The sequence below is a fragment of the Rana temporaria genome, chromosome 2, assembly GCF_905171775.1.
Source record: "Rana temporaria chromosome 2, aRanTem1.1, whole genome shotgun sequence".
Taxonomy (NCBI): Eukaryota; Metazoa; Chordata; class Amphibia; order Anura; family Ranidae; genus Rana; species Rana temporaria.
The window spans coordinates 213655597-213673167 of NC_053490.1; the positions used below are offsets into that span (position 1 = coordinate 213655597).

Genomic DNA, 17571 nt, shown 5'->3' on the forward strand with positions numbered 1-17571 from the left:
GCAATCATCTTGGTTGAAGGCATAACATTAGGTACATAGAAGCCTGTGGAGAGGGATTTTCCACTGCCTCCTCAGGCTTCTTTTTCCCCTTCTATGTCTGCCTCTTTGCGGTGGGCATATCGAGATCTGACAGCGCGAAAAAAAATAAAAAGTTCAACACTGAGATGGCTGTATTAAAGCAAACATGTGCGGAAGGCGAATACAGTAAATGGGGTGAAGACTGTGCTGTAGCAAAGTCCTTATGTTAAAGCAGTTGTATGCCAAAAAAGGCACAGTGTAAGAAATGTCTGAATCTGGAAATCATACAGTCCCTTATCATTATGTATATATTACACTTTTATTAGAAAAAACATCTATTAGAAAAATCAATTATACAGCAGTCAATCCCATCCTTAACAGATCAACGCTTCCTCCATGTAAACTTTCTTCGAGCACCCTCCTGGCCAGGTTTCTTTCGTTCCCGTGTACGTGGATCTATAGTGAGAAGTCCAGCTAAAAGACACATCAAAACTCAAATCAGCTACAGAAGCAAGGGAAGCAAGTTATTTTTCCATTACACTTTTTTTTATAATGATACAAAAGGTTGAAGGAAAGAAAAGAAAAGTGCTTGATCCCATCCTGCTGTGCTACTATATTCTGGAGTTTTGCCAGCCATCAGAATACAGTGATCACTGCTGAAAGTTATAGCCGCCGGCAGCATTTGAATGACAAAAACCTGACAGGCTGGTTGTACTGAAGTCGATCAATAGATCGACTTTAGTACAACCAGCCTGCGCATAGACAGATTACATTTTTTCTGCTTCCAGCTGAACTTACTAAATTTAGATCCGTCTATGGCTGGCATTACTCAGGCACCAACAGTTGGGTGCGTCTAGGACAGAGTTGTAGCTTAAGGCAAGATTCTATGTGCAGGAAAAGCAGCCGTTTCAGGATTATGTTTATGTTAACCACTTAAGGACCCGCCTAACGCCGTACAGGTACGTCGCCTTTAAGAGCCCAGCCGTGGGTCGCCGGCGCGCTCGCGACCCGGTCTGAGCTCCATGACCGTGGACCCGATCGCCGCCGGTGTCCCGCAATCAGGTCACAGAGCTGAAGAACAGGGAGAGGTAAGTGTAAACAAACCTTTCCCCGTTCTTCCTAGTGGCAGTGTAACTGATCGTCTGTTCCCTGTCATAGGGAACGACGATCAGTGACGTGTCACGCCAGGCCACGCCCCTCTACAGTAAGAATCACCAACTAGGGCACACTTAACCCCTATAGCGCCACCTAGTGGTTAACCCCTTCACTGCCAGTGTCATTTTCACAGTAACAGTGCATTTTTATAGCACCGATCGCTGTAAAAATTACAATGGTCCCAAAAATGTGTCAAAAGTGTCCGATGTGTCCGCCATAATGTCGCAGTCACAATAAAAATCACTAATCTCCGCCATTACTAGTAAAAAAAAAAAATATTAATAAAAATGCCATAAAACTATCCCCTATTTTGTAGATGCTATAACTTTTGCGCAAACTGATCAATAAACGCTTATTGCGATTTTTACCAAAAATATATAGAAGAATACGTATCGGCCTAAACTGAGGAAAAAAATGTTTTTTTATATATTTTTGGGGATATTATAGCAAAAAGTAAAAAAAATATATATTTTTTTTCAAAATTGTCGCTCTATTTTTGTTTTTAGCGCAAGAAATAAAAACCGCAGAGGTGATCAAATACCACCAAAAGAAAGCTCTATTTGTGGGGAAAAAAGGAAGCCAATTTTGTTTGGGAGTCACGTCGCACGACCGCACAATTGTCAGTTAAATTGACGCAGTGCCGAATCAAAAAAATTGGCCCGGTCCTTTTCTCTACAAAATGGTCTGGGGCTGAAGTGGTTAAGATAAAATTGACGAGGCATTTACCTGTCAGCTTTAATTGCATGGAAATGTCATCTACAATATAGAAGTATGCCTATATCAACAACCATATTTTCATCTGTCGCCATCGTTAACTTCTCATTGTTTAGCCACTTCTTTGAGAGGTTTTCTGTAATGTTAAGGTTTTTTCTTTAAGTCATCACAGTAATGACTACCAGTATCATAGGGACCGTTTAAATGGTCTGTGTGTGCATGTAAAATGAGACAAATGGACATATCTATCACTTGGTTCTATTTTTAGGGCTACTGACAAGGGAGAAGAGAGGTTTAGTGCAGCATACAGAATATGCTGAATCCAGCTATTATAATATAAACACTTGTGTTTAACCACTTCAGATCCGTAGGACGTCCTGGGACGTCCTCCACTTTGAGCGGTGATATCTGAATGATTCCTGCAGATGCAGGCATCATTCAGATATCGCCGTCTTCAGCTGGCGATTCTGTGCACCAGAAGAATGATCAAAGCGGCGGTTCCGCCGCTCGATCGTTCTTCTAGGCAGCTGGAGACGACGTCCCCCCCTCCTGCCGCCATCCGGTGCTTCTCCGGGCTCTCCCGTGCCATCGGGGGCCCGGAGAGCGAATCGGCCGGCGCTCGTTGGTGAACCATAGAGATGACTGGTGACCAGACGGTCACAGTCATCTCTATGACCGTCGGAGGGCCGGGCGCGACGTTATGACGTCACGCCCGGTACCCGAAAGTAAACAAAGCCGCTATCGCGGCTGTCGGCATGTAATCGGTGAATTTTTTTTCACCGATTTCATGCTTGTAAGCCTGTAGGAGAGATGTGGGGTCTTATTGACCCCACCTCTCTCCATAAAGAGGACCTGTCACAGTGATTCCTATTACAAGGGATGTTTACATTCCTTGTAATAGGAATAAAAGTGATCAAAAAAAAAAAAAATTTCAAAAAAAGTGTAAAAATAAAAAAATGAAGTAAAAAAAAAAAAAAAAAAAAAAATTTTTTTTTTTAAATTGTCCCGGTTGCTCGCGTGCAGAAGCGAACGCGCATTCAAGTCCCGCCCACATATGTAAACACCATTCAAACCCCACATGTGAGGTATCATCGCGTGCGTTAGAGCGTGTGCAACAATTCTATCACTAGACCTACTCTAACTCAAAAATAGTAACCTGTAAAAAAAATTAAAGCGTTGCCTATGGGGATTTTTAAGTACCAAAGTTTGGCGCCATTCCATGAGTGTGCGCAATTTTAAAGCGTGACATGTTAGGTATCTATTTACTCGGCGTAACATCGTCTTTCACATTATACAAAAAAATTGGGCTAACTTTACTGTTTTGTTATTTTTTAATTCATGAAACTGTTTTTTTCCCTAAAAAAAGGAGTTTGAAAAATTATTGCGCAAATACCATGCGAGAAAAAAAGTTGCAATGACCGCCATTTTATTCCCTAGGGTGTCTGCTAAAAAAAAAAAATATATAATGTTTGGGGGTTCTGATTAATTTTCTAGCAAAACAATTGTGATTTTTACATAAAGGAGAAAAGTGCCAAAATAGGCCCGGTAACGAAGTGGTTAAATTGCAATCCCCATGCTAAATAAGCATTATGAAACTATGGTGTTCCTTTTCCAATGAAAAGAATGGCTCCTGTACCTTGCCTCATAGCTTCCACATAACCCTCTGAGACAAAGCTAAGCAGGGCCCTTGAAATGGCCAGTCGGATGGCTCCAGCTTGTGATGATCTTCCCCCTTCAGAAACCGTGCACTCTGCATCATATTTTCGCAGCCCGTCAACAAACTGAAATGGAAACATAAGCTGCTCCCTGAAAAAAAAATAAGAAAATCCTGCAAATAAGTAAATGAACTTGCAATACAATAAATGAGAAAATTAAATTTTTTAAGCAAGCCAATCTCCAACCTCCACTGTCCAGCATCTATTTAATTGCAAGGAGTACATTTTTAAAAACTAGCCAAATATTTGACCCGTTTCATGTCAGATCATGTGACTTCAACAGTAACTGTCCTGAAGAAATAAAGGAGCTTATATATTATGCGTTTATCCTTGCCAAGTGCTACCATATTAATGTACAGTTATACCTGCCAAAAGCTTGTGTGGCCAGACTGCATGTCAATTTAGTCAAGAATGCGCTGTTGGGTTACCGACTCCTGACAGAACATATTACAGGCAAAACATCGTAAAAACACTTTCATATTATTCATATTCACATGTCTGATGGTCATTTGTAAAACAACATCTCAGACTATGTTATGCCATTTAATATTCCTTTATATACATGTACTATGTTTGCACTGCTCTTTAAAACTTTTAAATAACATTTATCATATATACACATAAACTGTATGATGCATGCGAGTTTTTTTGAAACAGACGCTACAGTTTGGACAAAGATGATGCATTAGCGTGTTTTCTCCAACAGGGGGTGCTACAGAGACACAAACAACAGAAGTTTTGATATCACAGCAGCTGGATGTGTTCGTAATTTGAAGGGAAAAAAAAAACAGTTCTCTGCTTTCCATAGTAGACTTCGTGGTCACCATAAATTCATCCTTCAAATTGCCTACCAACTCTCCATAGGAATTGTTTTAAGCAAGATAAAAATGTTATTTGCAGGTACTGTTCCAAGATTTATTTTTGGAACTAGTGAAACAAGGAAATAAGGACAATTACAAATAAAGCTATGCAAAATGAATCATTTTCTAATTCGAACAATTCTAGAGTATAATTGATATTTTGATTTTGGTAAACCATACACTAAACTTTGGGCCTAGCACAGTGATATGCAAGGAAAAAAGGCAAGGTATTATATTACATTGATAACTAAATCATTTTACCTGTCTTGCAGCACTGTGAAATAGTCCAAATAATCTTCTCCATTTATGATTATGTTACCCTTTCCATTATCCTTAAGTATAACTGTTGCTTGTGATGTTTTTCTCCTGCCTAAAGATAAGAATTTAGCGTCAAAGGTGAATGAAAATGTCATGGATAGTAATACTCTTAGGGTATATTTTATATGTCTGCATTCTGGTACCATTCCCCAGAAATATAAAAAGGCATCTAAATTGCTTGGACAGTTCTGCAATGGTTTATACCAGGGATATGCAATTAGCGGACCTCCAGCTGTTGCAAAACTACAAATCCCATCATGCCTCTGCCTTTGGGTGTCATGCTTGTGGCTGTTAGAGTCTTGCTAGGCCTCATGGGACTTGTAGTTCCACAACAGCTGGAGGTCCGCTAATTGCATATCCCTGGTTTATACCATCATGCATATGGCAGTTTACCTGTGGTTCCTGAAACCTGCACTGTCTATAGCAGGGGTTGCCAAACTTTTGACCTTCCTGGGCCACATTGGAAAAAGAGGTGCAGTTTTGTGCCACACAAAAAAAATACACCAACAATAAAGATAGCAAATGAGTAGAAAGTCAGGAATATCACAAGATAATGATCACCGATATAGATAATATACCTATTTAAGTAATAACATTTTTGTTTTTTAGTATAAAAGTAAAATAGGGCAACATAAAACTAGTGCGATATTTGACACTGTTTTTGATAAATGAACACATCAATATCTGGTTGGATGGATGGAGTAGCAATTCTCTTTTTTTTCATTCAAATTTAAGTTTATTTTCAATAAGGAGTAGCAATTCTCAAGGTGCTCATCAGATATTTGGGTTCTCATTTTGCCCTTCGTGTGCTTCCTCATTGAAAATAGTTTCTCATAAATATAGTTGTTGCGGAAAACGGATTACATGAATAAGGCGCGATTGTAAAGAGTGGAATATTTTTCTTTGGGAAGATAAAACTTATAAAAGTCCAGTAAAGAGACACCGTAAAATTTTTCATCGGCTGTATATGTTCACTAAGTGTAAACACATTTTTACAAAAAGGTGAATAGAAAAAAATTATGCTTCCTAAGTACGTTCACAATTTTGTGTCGGGCCGCACTCATAGTGGTCTTGGGCTGCAGGTTGGACACTCCTGGTCTAGAGAGATGAATGGTACCGCCTGTGGATACTTGTTAAAATCAAAAAAACAAAACAAAAATACTGTAGCTGCTGACTTTTAATATAAGGACACTTATTTGTGATTCCGCAATACTTTGACCATCAGCTCAGGTGCAGGTGCCGACATTGCAACCAAGGGAAACCAGCAGTGAAGCCTTCAGGCTTCACAGCTGGTTTCCTGCTGCACTTTCTGAATGACCCTGTCGTCTTCTGGGACACACAGGTCCCAGAAAGCAGCAGGGGGGAAACGAGGGGATGATCGATTGAGACCTGGTTTCAATTTAGTCTGGAACCCTGCTTTTACTCTACTTGTGTGGAACAGAGCACATGCTGAAGAAGAGTACAGAATCATCACCTAATATTTTGAGTACTGAGTGCATGAGCACAGAACAGTGGGCAAACATGGCTTCTTGATTTAAACAGACAGATTATCCAGAGCTGCAGTATAGTTGGCAGTCTGGTCTTTATCAAGTCGGCTAAAAGTTTTTAATACAGAAAAACAAATCTTATATCTTAAACCTGGATCTAAGGCCCCTTACACACAGGGCAGGCTCCATTTGAGTCCAGTCCACCTGCCCAACGGGAAATAGGTCCTCTGATCCCCACTGAGCAGGCGGATGGCTGGTGCGTATCCGCTCCAATTATGCAGCGTGGACACAGACACAGCCCACTCTCCTCTATGGGTGGTCGGATGTAAACGGACTGGATCTGCTAGATGCATGGGGAACGGATTCCCAATCATCTGTTTTTAGCTGAGAGGATCAGATCGGATGTCGGTGGGCATCAATGGACATATGGAAAGGAATCAATGAGGAAGGGGATAGGAATAATGCATAATGCAGTGATGGTATCAACTTTCATGTATAACAGTATGTTTTATCATGTTACCAATTATTATGCGATTACCAATCACGTGATATTATAAGTATGTGATTACCAATCATGTTGACTGTTATGTTCTGAATTATACATTGAATTTTTATTGATACCATCACTGCATTATGCTCTATTATACCTTTTAATAAATTAAAACATCTCTGTTTGATTCAATCTACCTCAGTTTTGTGATTCATACAAAGTCCCATCGCCCATTCTATCCCCTTCCTTATTGATTCCTTTCCATCAAGTATTAGGGATGGAGATCTGTGTACTTTTCAGTCACGGTCTCATTTAAAGTCCCACCTTTATATATATATATATCATATTGATATATATATACTTTTTTACAATCAATGGACATATGTCTGTTGAAACCTGCCACTCTATAGAGGAGACTGGGTCTGCCTAAAAAACTGATTGGGCCACATATGTGAAAGGGGCCTTATAGACACAGAAGTCTAGGAAAAAAAATGCTAAAATAATTTCTCCAAATTAGGTATTTACACCCAGGCTAGTTACTCCAGCAAGCTCTTAAAGAGTAGCAACAAAAAAGTACTCTCAAAGGTAAAAAAAAGCCAATAATAAATATATATATATATATATATATATATATATATATATATATATATATATATATATATATATATATATATATATATATACACACACACACACACACTATATATATATATATTACATATACACACACACACACATACATACACACACACATTATACACACACACACACACACACATATATATATATATATATATATATTACACACACACACACACACACACACAGTGCCTTGCGAAAGTTTTCGGCCCCCTTGAACTTTGCAACATTTTGCCACATTTCAGGCTTCAAACATAATGATATAAAACTGCAATTTTTTTTGAAGAATCAACAAATGGGACACAATAATGAAGTGGAACGAAATTTATTGGATATTTCAAACTTTAACAAATAAAAAACTAAAAAAATTGGGCGTGCAAAATTATTCAGCCCCCTTAAGTTAATACTTTGTAGCGCCACCTTTTGCTGCGATTACAGCTGTAAGTCGCTTGGGGTATGTCTCTATCAGTTTTGCACATCGAGAGACTGAAATATTTGCCCATTCCTCCTTGCAAAACAGCTCGAGCTCAGTGAGGTTGGATGGAAAGCATTTGTGAACAGCAGTTTTCAGTTCTTTCCACAGATTCTCGATTGGATTCAGGTCTGGACTTTGACTTGGCCATTCTAACACCTGGATATGTTTATTTGTGAACCATTCCATTGTAGATTTTGCTTTATGTTTTGGATCATTGTCTTGTTGGAAGACAAATCTCCGTCCCAGTCTCAGGTCTTTTGCAGACTCCATCAGGTTTTCTTCCAGAATGGTCCTGTATTTGGCTCCATCCATCTTCCTATCCATTTTAACCATCTTCCCTGTCCCTGCTGAAGAAAAGCAGGCCCAAACCATGATGCTGCCACCACCATGTTTGACAGTGGGGATGGTGTGTTCAAGGTGATGAGCTGTGTTGCTTTTACGCCAAACATCTGACCAGAGCACCTTCTTCCACATGTTTGGTGTGTCTCCCAGGTGGCTTGTGGCAAACTTAAACGACACTTTTTATGGATATCTTTAAGAAATGGCTTTCTTCTTGCCACTCTTCCATAAAGGCCAGATTTGTGCAGTATACGAGTGATTGTTGTCCTATGGACAGAGTCTCCCACCTCAGCTGTAGATCTCTGCAGTTCATCCAGAGTGATCATGGGCCTCTTGGCTGCATCTCTGATCAGTCTTCTCCTTGTATGAGCTGAAAGTTTAGAGGGACGGCCAAGTCTTCGTAGATTTGCAGTGGTCTGATACTCCTTCCATTTCAATATTATCGCTTGCACAGTGCTCCTTGGGATGTTTAAAGCTTGGGAAATCTTTTTGTATCCAAATCCGGCTTTAAACTTCTCCACAACAGTATCTCGGACCTGCCTGGTGTGTTCCTTGTTCATGATGCTCTCTGTGCTTTAAACTGACCTCTGAGACTATCACAGTGCAGGTGCATTTATACGGAGACTTGATTACACACGGGTGGATTTTATTTATCATCATTAGTCATTTAGTTCAACATTGGATCAATCAGAGATCCTCACTGAACTTCTGGACAGAGTTTGCTGCACTGAAAGTAAAGGGGCTGAATAATTTTGCACGCCCAATTTTTCAGTTTTTTTTTTTGTTAAAAAAGTTTGAAACATTCAATAAATTTCGTTCCACTTCATGATTGTGTCCCACTTGTTGTCGATTCTTCAAAAAAAATTACATTTATTTATTTATATCTTTATGTTTGAAGCCTGAAATGTGGCAAAAGGTCGCAAAGTTCAAGGGGGCCGAATACTTTCGCAAGGCACTGTATATCACACACACACACACACACACACACACACACACACACACACACACACACACACACACACTGTACATCAGCTTTTTAAACGACCTGAATTTGTGTTGACAGCTGTTATTCTGTGTACAGTAGAACTTAGACTAGCACAGGGACAGAACATGTGCAGACACAGACATGCTAACAGAAGAGGCTAGGGGTGTATTTTTGACCACCTTTTTTAGCAGTGAATGTAGAGTATCTGGCTGTGCTCTCTGTCAGGACTGCATGGAACGCAAGAGTGGGCTTCTGCAGGAGTAAGTCCTTTGGTAAATAAAGCAATTGTCTCATAAATATCTACTGTGTATTTAGGCTTTTTCCCTGTAGATGAGCATTAACAAGACCAAAACCTAGTACCATTCTATTTTCCCAGTAACAGAAGAAAATTCTTTGCATTATAGGCAAGACTGCAGTACTTACAGAATATACAAAACTGTATTATGTCATACAATGCAGAAGCTGCTCCTTCAAGTGTGGTAGGTAGAATATGCCAATTAAGCTAAATGAAGCTGAACACATTTGCTTTAGTTGTGCCATTATGTGAACTTTTCCCTGGTTAAGCTATGACCCTACAGAAGTCGATTGCAGTGTTTAGTGAAAAAAAGCACAGTTAATAATCTTTTAGAACTTTACAAATCACAATAAAAAAACGACTCTAGTATGTTCTATTAATGTTTAGCTTTTAGATAAACAGTAGAAGTTCTCCAAACTGATGTTAAAATAAAACGTTACCTAGAGTTGCAGAACCCTGCCTAACTAAGGAACTGATAAGATCTTGGGGTGATTACCTTCGGCGGTGCTAAATGCTCTGCCATGCTCATCATACTGTGGTGGATTAACCATCTGTTTTTTGCTCTGAATTTCAAGCTTCTTGCAGAATTTTTGCACATACTCCTCCTCAATGCTGCTGTGTGGCAGCCTCACCAAGCGTTCCATCGTTTGTATAAAATACTGGTACTGCAAGCAAACAAAAACTCATTAGGAGGTGTCAGTGTAATTGCTATAGTCCTAGGCTGGAGCTTGGCAGAGCAGGCCTCTCATTGACATTCCCTGTCAGACTGACACTTTGGCATATGGATGTTCATTTTCAAACAGTGTGAGACAATACATTTCTATGCTCCACAAAATCCCTCAGACCTATTTTGCAGACAACAATGAATCAAAGCAGTTTTAAGCTACTCTTTTGTAATTGAAGGGATCTTGTCACAAACCGCTGCAAATTATATGAGCCTTCAAGAATTTCTCTCTACTTGCCAGCTGATTACATTTGCATTTCCTTTTGGCACTTCCTACAGATGGTGTTTAGTAAGGTTTCCCACCTTTGACTTAAAAAAGCTCTTTTTAAGAGGCGGCTATATTACTTTGTTTACAGGGTAGAGGTTTCTTGTGAGTAGCACAAGGCTATATTACTTTGTTTACAGGGTAGAGGTTTCTTGTGAGTAGCACAAGGCTATTTGATGGTCACCTTTAAATGATATAATCACAATGGTCACCAAATTTTTGTTGCCAAGTTTAGGACCCTGACAATTTTTGTGACAGCATATGCTCACTTTTTAAAGACTGGCTCATAAATCTCCAGTTAAAGTGTACGTTTCCTACAGACAATGAAAGCCGACACCGCTTGAATTAATATTCATAAGAAAGTAGTGTACGCTTTCTTTCTTTTCTAGAAAATTAGAAGCGTACGTTAATCATGAAGCACCTAATCCATTAGAAAGTAGAGTAAGGAATGCACCAAGAGCCAACAATATCCGAGACAAAGTATGTGCTTCCTCCTCAAGAGTGGTATAAAATCAAAATGCTTGTCATTATGTGGTGTAGCAAATTACTTTAGTTTACAAGGAACCTGTAAGGACAGAAACATGGGATGCACCAATGCTGACCTCTATTCAAAGGTAGGTTTACAGCCTGCCATTTTAACCTTGCTTTACTACTTAAAGTGGAGGTCCGCCTAAAAAAATAAATGTTAAAAGCCAGCAGCTACAAATACTGCAGCTGCTGACTTTTAATAAAAGGACACTTACCTCCAGGGTGCCCGCGATGTCGGCAGCTAAAGTTGGACAATCGCTCGGCTCTTGGCTGGCCCCACCACCATCCTTGTGAAGGAATCGGGAAGTGAAGCGGGGGTCTATGCCCAGAAGTGTATTATACAGGTATCTGCACCCCCCCTAAAATGTGCCAAATGTGACACCAGAGGGGGGGGGGGAGGGTTCCGAAAAGCAGAGGTTCCATTTTTGTGTGGACCTCCGCTTTAATGAATCACTGACCCATTTGAAGTAGATTTCCTACCTGCTGGCTCCAGGTCAATTAATTACAAAATTAAAGAAGCGCTATCATCTTGGCCATTCAGGAAAAGTAATCATGTCTGTACACCTCCCATCCCCAAGCACTCTATACTCGCCTCTTCACCATTCCTCTGGTGCTCTTTTCTCCATGGCAATCACCACCAAATTGCCCAAATTGGAGCTCAGGGATAGCAGCAATGGCAACCCCTCCACCATGTGACAGTGGTCAAGCTTTGCATTTGACTGCTGGGCAAGAGCACTGCATCATGGAAAGAGGTCACATGCTTCCCCATACCTTGAAGCCCTAGATATTTTACAGTTGCAGCCAGGGGGGAAGGAATAGTAAGGCAGTGCTGAGGAGGCAAGTATAAAGTGGTTGGAAGTACAGGCTTTACAAGGATACTCTCATGTTGCCCCAAATGTGCAGAGTGACTGTCTCTTCGGGGATATTCACTTGTTGCACTTTTTAAATTATGTCCGCAGTGGTAGCTCCCCTGTTTTGACAGATTCCCTTACAAATAAATTATATTTAAGGCCAAAAGATAGAGGGAAATGTAGAAAGCCATCTTCTTTTTTTGTTGTGCATGTCTACGTTGGGAATATTCACCCCATATGCCCTGACGACCATTGTCACGGGGACAGAAAATCAAAGAAATCCAAAACTTTACAGTGCTAACCAGGAAAATATTCCAATGTAGACACATGCTACAAATATAAACGTCAAATAAGGGACTTCCTCTCACCTAGAAAGATTTTCTCTGACTTCCAGTTGTGTCTCTGGGACAGAGAGTGAGGGAAAAAAAAAACCCATGGGCTCCTAATGCAACTTATCTCTACTTAATTCAACACAAAAAAATAAAGTTTATTCATTTACAAGGAGCGATTTCTATCACGGATACATGTTTCTGGACAGAAAATGAAAAAAGGATTGTACGTTAACAGGATCTACAAAAGAACATAACCAAGAAATGTATAAAAAGGCACCTCACTCGCAGGCAATCTTTTTTTAAAAGTCTGTAAATACTGTATTTATTGGCGTATAACACTCACTTTTTTCACCCTGCAAATAGTGTGTGCGTGTTATACACCGATACTGCAATTTGGGCTGCCTCGGAGAAAACGGGGAGGGGGGCGGGACGAGCGCCGTCAGGTTATATACAGCGAGAATCTCCTGTTTACTCAGCAGCCTCTGTAATAGGAAGTCCTGTCTCCTGGGCCGGCATTGGACCAGTGTTCTGTCCATCATAGAAGCCGGTCCAGGAGGTGGGACGCTGAGTAAACTGGAGATTCTCCCTGTATGTAATCTGATGGCACTCATCCCGCCCCCCTCCCTGAGATGGGCAATGATGGGCAATGATCACACTGCATTCATGGCAATGGGGAGGCTGCAGATGGGCAATTGTGAGGCTAGAGATGGGCATTGATTAAGCTGCATTGATGGGCAATTATGAGGCTGCGGATGGGCATTGGTCAAGCTGCAAGGGCAGCAGGATTGGGTTTTACACGTGCCACAGAACACAAACAATTCAAGTGAATAGGGTTTCGCCACAACCCCATGTAATGCATGCAGCTGTGGCATTGTATGGTGGCAAATATAAGGTTAAAACAGGCTGCCACAACAAACATCTGAGAAATTAGCCACCGTGGATTGCTTTTTTAGAGGGGTGGCAAGGACTGCCGCACATAAGCATAAGGCCATTTACAGACTGAATTTAAAAGGCATCTAACGGAAATGCATCTTAGAACGTAAAGGAGCTTTCCTTTGAGTTTTACAAATTCCCTCCGTCTTTGAGGCATCATTATTAACTTTAAAAATGTTAAATGTATGTGCAGCACTTTTTGGCTCTCTTTATGGAAGAAGGAAAAAGGTGAACTGTGAGATATCATGGCTTGATATGAAGGACAACAATTATCTAGACAGAATGCCATCAACTGAGGTTTGTGGCCCTAGATTACAGGGGTGTCAAAACTTTTTTCAAAGAGGGCCAGATTAGATGAACATGCTTGAGGGCCGACCATTTTGCCCGACATTCTTTAAACCATTAAAATTTGGTCGAAGTGTGTTCGTTCGAGCACTAATAACCTGCCCAACAATAATTCTCTTGCCTTTGTGGCTGTGTGTGGTGAAGAGATGAGCTTAGGCGTGTTATTTGTATATACCGTATTTTTCGACTTAAAACACGCACCTTAACTTTAAAAGGAAGTTTCAAGAAAAAAACTTACATTTTAAATAAAGAACTGTGAAGCAAAATAAGGGTCAATGCCCATGAATGCAGCACCCGCCGTATTGCCATGAATGCAGCACCCGCCGTATTGCCATGAATGCAGCACCCGCCGTATTGCCATGAATGCAGCACCCGCCGTATTGCCATGAATGCAGCACTCACCAATTGTCAGTGCAGCCTAATTCATGTTAGTCTGCAGCCTTGAGGAGACAGGGAGGGGGCAGGACGAGCGCCGATAGACATAAAGGAGAAACGCCTGTTTTCTCGGCAGCCTCTAATTGAAAGTCCCGCCTCCTGTGATGGACAGAACATTCGTCCAATGGCAGCGCAGGAGACGGGACTTCCTTTTACAAAGGATGCCGTGTAAACAGGAAATACTCCTGTATGGCACTTGTCCCGTCTCCTCCAAGGCAGAAAGCATTTATATATTTTGTGGCCCCCGGCGTTGGGGGACACACAAAAAAATATATGTCAAAATTACAAGGCCGGAAACATGGGCCGGACTTTGGACATGCCTGCCCTATAAAAAGAGTACCACCACATATAGCCATTTATCAAAAGAAAAAAAAGCTATTAAAAAGTCAGAGGAAATGCGAGCTTGCACTGAAGCAAATTATATGAATTACACACAACAATGTATGGCCCTGGCAAGGAACAGCTTAAATATTGGTGTTGCCGATTTTCAACAAGCACTCTAAAACTTAAGTTGTGCATTATAAGTCGTAACGGTAATCATCTGCTATACAAAACATTCTTTTGATTATTAAGATGCAAAAACATTAAACACTTACGTCTTTGTCAGACACCTTTTCTACTATCGCTTGTTCCAATTCTTCTTTACTCATCCAATTCTGACCAGTCATTTCTCTGTTGAAAACAAACACACAGCATTATGCATTCTCTAATTATGCAAGCAATTAGAGACGCATCATCTGATATCACTAATACTGGCATCCGTAGCTTTATGATAGACCAAAACAGTGCAGAAAATCACAATTTCAACTGCGATCTATTAATAGAACCTATTTTATATTAGGAGCAGTTCAGCGTCAATGAGAACAGCAGTATAAATACAAAACGACACACTAATAGAGGGAAACGGCACTAAGGCAATGGGTGTATTTCTTGGTCATGTTTGATAACCAGTCCTAATATTAACAAAGAACAATTCTTAGCTGTGGCATCACACTGCATCATGAAAGATAAACTATTTACATTCAGTCTAAAGATGGCACACATCAGGACAGGAAGATGTAATGACAGCTCCAGAAGCCAATGTCCCTAACCAACACAAATGCAAGAGGATGAGAGATCCCATGCACTAAAATCCACAAGTCACCCCAAAAAACAAACAAAAAAAAAACTAGTGAATAAAACAGTCACAGGTGTGAGAGTGAAAAGTGCTAGCTTAGTGGCAGCCGCTGCGGAAGAGCTAGACGATACACTGCAGGGGAGAAAAGAAATTAAGCAGCTTCATCCAAAGTGTAGCTATTAGGAGCTTTATTGACAGCAATAAGTTAGCAACTCACAGAAGTGAAGTGGGTAGAAGTGCTTGTCAAAGTGGATAAAAGTCCTCACTGCAGGTAGCCTGAAGGAGCATGCATGCCCTGAACACGAGACACGCCCACCGCCGGCTCGACCTCCGCCCACCTAGGATCCCTGGACAGGTAGTGCTGAGGTTCACCCACACTGCCGAGGGCCCATCTGGTTTCCCTTTGGAGGAGAAACGCTGTCCATCCAGCTACCTGCAGCAGGGACTTTTATCCACTTCACTTTTTGTGATAGCTGCTAACTTTTTGCTGTCATTAAAGCTCCTAATCGCTACACTTGTGTCCCCAACGAACAGTCTGCTTTAAGGTAGAATGGATCCAAAGCAAGCATAAATTGCATGCAAAATGAGAAGTCATTGGGCGGGGGGGATTTACTAAAACTGGTGCACAGAGAACATGGTGAAGCTGTGCACAGCAACCAATCAGCTTCTAGGTTTTATTGTCAAAGCTTAATTGAATAAGCCGATGTTAGGAGTTGATTGGTTACTACCAAGCACAGCTGCACTAGATTCTATGTGCACCAGTATTAATAAATCTCCCCCATTTTGTTTAAGAATCTATAGACACATTTGATCGACGTTTCCAACATGTAATTTCAACACTATGGGACAACAAGCATCCATGGGGTATGCATTTAGGAAACTTTAATGTTCCCCCAGAGTAAACATCTGTTGATTAAGCAGGAACTGTCATATACGAGTGTACATATGTATTCAAGACTGATATATAGCAGTTGGCTCGATTTCAAATGCCTGGCTGCCATATATATATATATATATATATATATATATATATATATATATATATATATATATATATATATATATATATATATATACATACACATACACATACACATACACACACACACACATATATATATACACACACACACACATATATATACACACATACACAATCCCGATTCCATGTGCTCTACCAATAAAACAACAAAATGTGAAACACTTACATTTGTCCAGTGCTTTCAGCATTCGGGCCTTTACTTCCAACTTCGCCTTCATAAGCCTGCACTTTTAGGAACTTTTCATGAGTATTCTAGTTAGAAGAAAAAAAAATGAATACGATTAGGAATAAATAAAAGAAAGTCTAGCAAATAGTTACCACACGTTTTGTGGTTTATTAGATCGAAGTATCAATTCATAGCAACAACTTGGAGCACACCATGGCTGAATTATCACACTGCTGATTTACTTATAGGAGTTAGTGCTGCTTTACATGGACTGTGTGTGTGTATATGGAGTTATGACTTGCCTGTAAATGCCATATCTTGGGAGTACAGTGCAGGACACAGTCTGGATATGCATAGACCCTGGGTTATAGACTGGTACTTTGAGGTGACTGGACACTTGAAAAGCTTTGCTGGACATAGCCCCCTGGCTGAACCCCTTCTGTGAGACCTCCGTTTTTTCAGAAAGCAATGAGGAATAATGAGGGGGGTGGCTTGCACCTACTCCAAGATATGGGTTTAAAGTGGAGGTTCCATCAAAAAAACAATTTTGCTTTAAACTGTAGCTTACGACTAAAAAATAAACATTTTTTTTTACTCATCTGGAAATGCCTGTTGCTATGCGGTCCCACGAAATCTGCCTTTGAAACCACCTAGGATTCTGACATCTCCCTCTAATGCTCCTGGGAAATGTGTGTCATCAGTTCCCAGGATGCAGTGCGCTACCCAATTATCACTCCCCATCCAAGACTTCCAGGAAGTAAGTGCCTGTAGGCTTCACAATGCCCACAAGCAAAATGACAACAGTGTAGATATAGTTTTATAAACTATCTTTTTTTGAATATCTATGCAGATCGGCGGCGGATTGTAAAATAGTAACTGACCAGATTTATATTATAAAAACGCAGGATGAAAGGACATAAATTAAAAAAATGCTAATTGTGGTTGGAACTGCGCTTTAACAGGCAAGTCAACATTTCTCTTATCATAATCGTAGAGTACAGGACACAGGCTGGAAATACATAAACCCTGGAATGTACTGAATGCAAGAAATTGGAAGGGTGGCTCCACCTGTCAGAACTCAATAGCTCAGCGGGGGGAGATTGCAGTACCAACATCGGATTGTTAGCACAGCAGCTCCTCCCAAGCCCTTCAGTTGCCTGCTGGTTGAAACAAAGAAAAAAAAAAAACTTCTATTGTGTACCAGGCTTTACCCTTTAAAGTGTAAATGTTTGAGATGAGTTGTCTTATCCACCTAGCAATAGTAGCTTTTGAAGCGCGTTAGGCCTTGATGACAAGACAGAGAATCAGTCCTTGTAAAAGCTGTGGCTTTTAGATACACTCTG

General features: G+C 40.5%; 1 protein-coding gene across 1 annotated transcript in view; it reads right to left on the reverse strand.

Moving 5' to 3' along the window:
• Positions 1 to 315: 315 nt before the first annotated feature.
• MRPS9 (mitochondrial ribosomal protein S9) overlaps positions 316 to 17571 on the reverse strand; it is a 112421-nt gene continuing 95165 nt past the window's right edge. Inside the window, exons 6-11 of the mRNA XM_040336404.1 lie at positions 16229 to 16314; positions 14500 to 14575; positions 9987 to 10155; positions 4724 to 4832; positions 3524 to 3693; positions 316 to 492 (exon numbers count right to left, since the gene is read on the reverse strand). Of these exons, the coding sequence (XP_040192338.1) occupies positions 401 to 492; positions 3524 to 3693; positions 4724 to 4832; positions 9987 to 10155; positions 14500 to 14575; positions 16229 to 16314 (702 nt within the window). The 3' untranslated portion in view covers positions 316 to 400. The remainder of the gene's footprint in view (positions 493 to 3523; positions 3694 to 4723; positions 4833 to 9986; positions 10156 to 14499; positions 14576 to 16228; positions 16315 to 17571) is intronic.